Below are 6,562 nucleotides of genomic sequence, written 5' to 3' on the forward strand. Positions count from 1 at the left end.
AGGAAGGAAGGAAGGAAAGAAGGAAGGAAAAGAGGGAGGGTAAAAGGAAGAAAAACAGAAATTAAGATAGAAATTTATCCTTCTTTGTTTACTAAATATTTTAGCATTCATTCTTTATTTTACATGTTTTCCCCAACAACTCATGGGGAAGGTAAAACCAGGTGTCCTTAAATAACAATCAGGTAGCTGAAACCTACAGGGACCACCTGCCTTGCCCCAGGTTAGACGGTACATAGCAGATACAGCCAAGAGTTCTGAATCCAATTCCATATTATCTTCCTGACACCTTGGCCCAAACCCTAAGATGTGCATTTTCTGCTCTGGGAATGACAGGCTTGTTGGTCTGTCCATCGGGGATGAATAAGCACCTGGGACCCACATGCAGTCTGGAGGGACAGCTCATGTCTTGGGTGCTAAATCCACAGTCTGGTGACACTAGCTTTCTCTTGCATGATGAGCTGGGGTTCAAAAGGCAGAAAACATTACAAAGATTTTGAGATCCTTTTCCCTTCACTATAAGAAAAGCACCCACCCAGGTCTCCACCTGTGTGTGGGGATGGGGGTAGGACTGTCAGTTTTGGGGCAATCACACTTTGTTGCTCTGGGGAGGAGTCCTCTGCCAGGTGTGTGAACCCAGGCTACAAGGAGTCCTGGAGAGCTTGCCATGCTGTCCCTTGGGCACTCTTGTGTCCCCAGGGACCAGGAGGTGGAGAACATTGGGCTGAATCTCCATGCAGTGATAGCGTGATATGTTGATAGAATATATCTCCTTATACATCCTTTATCACTAGCTATCTAAAGCTTAGAAATACAGAACAGCCCGTTGCATACAAAATACTTCACTGTCAGTCGAGTGTTTTGGAATGAATTGTGTGACCTCATCCTCATTTTTTTTTTTTTAACATAGACTAAAACTGTAATCTATATTCAAGAGAGGGGGAAATAGAATTTGTTTTTCTGTTACCCTAAGATTAAGTTTTTAAGAGTGTTCCTTTCACAGACCTGGGGCATTTTTCATGGAGCCTACTTTTTCTCCGCTTTAGGGAAGGATGTGCCTCTGGCCACGTGGTTACCTTGCAGTGCACAGGTAAGAGTTCTAGAAAGGCAGGGGTCCAGGGGAAGCAAGCACACGCTGAGTCCTATCTCCTTGCCCGCTGAGTCCTCTCTCCCATGGAGCTCTGTGTCCCTTCCTCCTGGGTGCCAGGTGGGAACTCTGTGTACCTCTACCTGCCGGACGAGGGGAGCAGTGTCATCTTCACCTGTTGGTCTCACCTGTCAGGTGGGGGAGACAGCCAGAGCAACTCATTAGCAGCAGACAGGACCAAGGCCCATGATGTCCCATCGCTCTGTAGAGCCTTGAGTCCCTGACTTAGTACCCACTTCCTCCTTACACGTGCACAGTGCTCACTCCAGGCCTCGGGCAGTACCCCTCATTCCTGGCAGAGGGGAGTGTTCACACTGCAAGGGTGGGGTCTGGAGCAGTCAGGGAGGTGCGTGCACCTGTGGCAGTGAGGAGGGGGCTGCAGAAGGTTCCTGCCTGCTCCTGACATCCCAGGGTGTTGTCATCACTGGGGCAACAGGATGGGGTGTGGCACTGCCAACGCTGGGCACTGACCAAGTAGGGCAGGTGCTTTTCCCACCACATCCCCCACAGCACCCACCATCCTCAGGTCTCCCCAAGAGCCTGACCACCTCCCCTGCTGAGCTCCCCCTTGCAGCACTTGTCTTACAGCTGCTGTGAGCTCTGGGAGGGTGGGGGGCAGTGAGGATGGGGAGAGAGGAGCAGGTGCATGGTGGTGACACCATGTCCCCCAAAGAAGTCTGCAGGATGGAGCCACAAGCCCTTGTTCCCTTCCGTAGCCTGTGGTCATAGAAGGGGCTACAGCTCACGCATCGTGGGTGGAAACATGTCCTCGCTCTCGCAGTGGCCCTGGCAGGCCAGCCTTCAGTTCCAGGGCTACCACCTGTGCGGGGGCTCTGTCATCACGCCCCTGTGGATCGTCACCGCTGCACACTGTGTTTACGAGTGAGTGCTGCTGACCTTCTTCCCAGACCCCTGTTCACTTCTGGGTCATGTCAGGGCGGGGCTGCTTTGGGTGGTGAGAAGCAGGTCCAGAGGGAAGACAGAGAGACCAATTCCCAAGTAATGTCCAGTTGGAGAGGTGAGAGGTGCCTCCAGCCTCACTGTGGACCATCATCATCGGCTGGTGGTGACTGGTGACCTTGAGCTTGTTTTCAGGATTGTAGCTCCTACAGAAAGGACAGACAGAGGAGGAAGGAAGCTCTTGTGCTGGAGGAAACCCACAAAAGTGAAAGGACCTAGACCTTCCTGTAGCTAATTCCAGTGGACCATGTTATGGCAGAGACAGGGTGAGATGGTAGTGAGGGAGGCTAGAGGGAATATGTTGGGGGCCAGGTACTGGGTCTCTTCTTAAAATCTCAGGAGCTTAGAGTGCAAGAAAACTGCAGAAAAGACTTCCAAACACAATGATTCTCCCTGATATTTTAACCCCCAATTTTGTTGCTGTTTGATGAAGAATGGGCCCTGATAGACTCCTTGCAGTGAGCAACGTTGAGTTCAACCCTCAAATGCCAAGAAGACCTCAGAGGTGCTGAGAGTGAGGCCTGTCTGGGAAACACATGGGGTGTGGGTCTGTGTTTCTGCAGGGCATGAGAGTGCAGTTACGTATACAGCATAAACAGGCAGGGTGATGGGACCACCTCTTGCCTGATAACCTCTCCCACCATCTTCCTAGGTTTTCAAGACACCTGAGGTCAATGAGTTCAGTGGTCAGACTTTTCCTGTGCTTCACCTCTTGCTCTTCTCATTTCAGCTTGTACCTCCCCAAGTCATGGACCATCCAGGTGGGTCTAGTCTCCCTGCTGGACAATCCAGCCCCATCCCACTTGGTGGAGAAGATTGTCTACCACAGCAAGTACAAGCCAAAGAGGCTGGGGAATGACATCGCCCTCATGAAGCTGACTGGGCCGCTCACGTTCAATGGTACATCTGGGTCTCTGTGTGGTTCTGTGACTCTTCCTTTGTTTCAAGAGGATTTGCAATTGCTCAATGAAGCAGTCTTATGATGGCTGCTTTATAATCCTTGTCAGATATTAATAATTCCAACTCCTGATTCATGTTGGTGTTGGCATCAGTTGATTATCTTTTCTCATTAAAGTTGTGATGTTCCTAGTTCTTGGGATGACATGTGATTTTCAATCGTATCCTGGACAATGGGGCTATCATGTTTGCAGACTTGAGTCCTACGTACCTTTTCAATGTTACCCTGTTTAAATGTAGTTTGTAGATCCTGGCCTACAGAATGAATGCACTGATGACTCTGCCAGGTAGATTGGTGGGCTGTGGTTCCAACCATAACTTAATTTTAGAGCCTTCGTGGGCTGTGTGCTTTGTCTGGTGCCACCTTCTCCCTGTTGGTGCCACCTGGAGGCAGGAAGAGCTTCTTGAGGCCAGACCACCTGGGGCCTCTAGGTGGTGGAAGAGAGTCATCCATCTGTAGGGACAAAGAGCCCTTCCCTGTCCAGATGCCTAGTGGGGATGCGTCGCCTCCGCCAGTGCCACCCACCTGCCTGTTTTCTCCAAGTAGAGGGGCCATCTCGGTTGAGAAACAGAACCTCCCAGGCTGGCCAGGTGGTGTGGTGGCATCCTCTCATCTCTTTACAGGCTGAAAGATGCTGGGCACCCTCAGCCCCCTGGAAGTACAGAAAAGTTCTCTCCCTACCAGCAGCTCCTAAACACCCTGTTTCTTGAAAAAGTCAAGCCCTGCCCTCTGGACATTACGAAAATGCCAGAAGAGACACACCTGATAAAACTTTCAAACATCTCGTAGATGCAAACAAAGTACTAGGAGACCACTCCCAAATAAATTAAAGCCCTTTCTCCTTCTCAAGAAAACAGGGAGAGCATAATAAATAGGTGAATTCCCTCTTATTGGAGCAGAATCCTGGCCTGAGACCAGCTGCAGGCTCTACTTGGCAGAGTCACTACTGCATCCATCTCATGGACACGTAATGCCCGAAAACAAACATTTCCAGAGAGGCAGGAAAATGGTTGTGGTGGTGCCAGTTTGCCAACTATTATTAATGATATTGGTTACAGGAAATGAGGTGCCAGCACTTGTTCTTTGACAAAAATTCAAGTGAGTTCTTTCATTCCTTCTCTACCTCTCCATTACTGTGCTGCACAGAAAAGCTTGGGGGAACCTCAGGGTGTGTTCACATGAAAGCCTGAGGTATGTGCAGAGCACTCTGGCTTTGGGGGAGGCCCACAGGACCCAGCTCTACACACAGGCAAACTTGTCGTCTCCAGATGTCCCAGGAACCGTAGCAATATTCATGGAGCCGTGTTCTATAAGCAACACGTGTACTGTGATCTAGACCAGGAGTGGGCACGTGCTGGCCTGAGGGCCAGGTCTGCCCCATCGCGTTTTGGTAAATAGACATTTTACCGGACACAGTCACACCTATGTGGGTACCTATCACCTGGGGCTGTCTTCATGCTCCAATGGCAGCCATAGAGACCGCACAGCCTACGAAGCCCCAAACATTGACTATTCAGCCCTTTCCACAAGAGGTGCGCTGACCCTGGTCTAGGCTTCCTCACCCTGCCATGGTGGAGGGCTGTTCTACAGTTTTAAGTGCTCTGGGAGTGGTGGATGGGGTAAGGGGCTCCTGCTGTGAGCTGATCATTTTCAAGTAACCAAGGGCTTGACCTTCCCTTGGGAGATGGTTTGTGCTCCTCTGAGGAAGAAGCACAGATGAGATGGTTTTCTTGGACTCCTGCTTCAATTGAGTTGAGAACTACTGTTTCCTTTCAAACAGAGATGATCCAGCCTGTGTGCCTGCCCAACTCTGAAGAGAACTTCCCTGATGGAAAAGTGTGCTGGACGTCAGGATGGGGGGCCACAGAGGATGGAGGTCAGTGGGCTGAAGCCAAGATTCTGAGCCCGGGAACCCAGAACCCAGAGGGCTGCGGAGGGGGCTCCCCCAACATTCCAATGTGATGTTCCCATGGGCTGCCCAGATACGCCGGCCAGGGAGTGTATGTCAACTGCTCAGGACACAGTCAGCCGAGGAGCTGTGGGTCAGGAGTCACGGTTCCATTGTTATGGGGACAACATGACACTGCAGACCTTCTCAGGAGAGAGTTAGACCTTCTTAAACACAGCAGGTGTTTCCCTTCCCCTGCCCAGACCCCCAGCCTCGTTAACTGAGGACATACAGAGCCCACCTAGACAACACTCCCAGGCTTCATTCAGAACTCAAAGATTTGTGTTTGTGAAGACTCTTTGCCTTGTGGGACTTTGGAAGATGTGTTCTTTCATCCTACAAAGAGCAAGTGGAAGCAGCAGCAGATGAGATTGCTGTAATAATAAGGGAAGCAGGAGTGGCAGTAACCATAGTCCATGCAAGTGAAGCCTGGGTGCCTTTCCTTAGTGTGGGCACAGAGCCGGTCACAAGTCTTAGGTTTTTCCATCAATCACTTTCTTTGTTAGTAGGAAGAGGATTCATTTTCTGTGGCTGCTGTAACAAATTCTCACAGTCTGGGTGGCTTAAAATGATGGAAAGTGGCCAGGTGTGTTCGCTCACACCTGTAGTCCCAGCACTTTGGGAGGCCAAGTCTATGGGATCCCTTGAGGCCATTAGTTTGAGACCCTCCTGGGCAACATAGAGAGACATCGTCTCTACAAAAAATACAGAAATTAGCCAGGCATGGTGGCATGTACCTATAATCCCAGGACTTTGGGAGGCCAAGGCAGGAGGATTGCTTGAGCCCAGGAGTTTGAGACCAACGTGGGCAACATGGCAAGACCCTGTCTCTATAAAAAATTAGTCTGGGCCGGGTGCAGTGGCTCATGCCTATAATCCCAGCACTTTGGGAGGCCGAGGCAAGTGGATCACTTGAGGTCAGGAGTTTGAGACCAGCCTGGCCAACATGGTGAAACCCTGTCTCTACTAAAAATATAAAAATTAGCCAGGCATGATGGCAATTCAGGAGACTGAGGCTGTAGAATCACTTGAACCCAGGAGGCAGAGGTTGCAGTGAGCCAAGATCACACCATTCCATTCCAGTCTGGGTGATAGAGCAAGACTCCATCTCAAAACAAACAACAAACAAACAAACAAACAAACAAACAAACATTAGCCTGACACAGTGGTCCCAGCTACTCAGGAGGCTGGGGTGGGATTGCTTGAGTCCAGGAATTCTAAGCTACAGTGAGCTGTGATCATTCCACCATACTCCATCCTGAGTGACAGAGTGAGACTTTGTGTTTAAAAAAACAAAAAACAAAAAAGAACAACAACAACAAAAAAAGAAAATGTGGAGATTTATTTCCACACCCAACTGTGGTGTCTGTAGGGTGGTTTTCCTGGAGGCTCTGACCCATTTCCTTGGGTTCTGGTGGCTGCAGCTGCACCGGCGTTCCTGTGCTTGTAGCTGGATCTCCAGCCTCAGCGTCCGTCCTCCTGTGGCTTTGTCCCCTGTGTCTCTGTATCTCAAACTTCCCTCTCCTGTGTCTTATAAGAACACCAAGTCGTT

At 50.2% G+C, this 6,562-nt stretch overlaps 1 protein-coding gene across 1 annotated transcript in view; it reads left to right on the forward strand.

The window, feature by feature from the left end:
• The window catches only part of TMPRSS3 (transmembrane protease, serine 3), a 13,838-nt gene extending 10,645 nt beyond the window's left edge, over positions 1-3,193 (forward strand). Inside the window, exons 7-9 of the mRNA XM_012002566.1 lie at positions 1,044-1,087; positions 1,861-2,026; positions 2,835-3,193. Of these exons, the coding sequence (XP_011857956.1) occupies positions 1,044-1,087; positions 1,861-2,026; positions 2,835-3,087 (463 nt within the window). The 3' untranslated portion in view covers positions 3,088-3,193. The remainder of the gene's footprint in view (positions 1-1,043; positions 1,088-1,860; positions 2,027-2,834) is intronic.
• Positions 3,194-6,562: the final 3,369 nt, after the last annotated feature.

This window comes from Mandrillus leucophaeus, unplaced genomic scaffold (genome assembly GCF_000951045.1).
Source record: "Mandrillus leucophaeus isolate KB7577 unplaced genomic scaffold, Mleu.le_1.0 Scaffold69, whole genome shotgun sequence".
NCBI lineage: Eukaryota > Metazoa > Chordata > Mammalia > Primates > Cercopithecidae > Mandrillus > Mandrillus leucophaeus.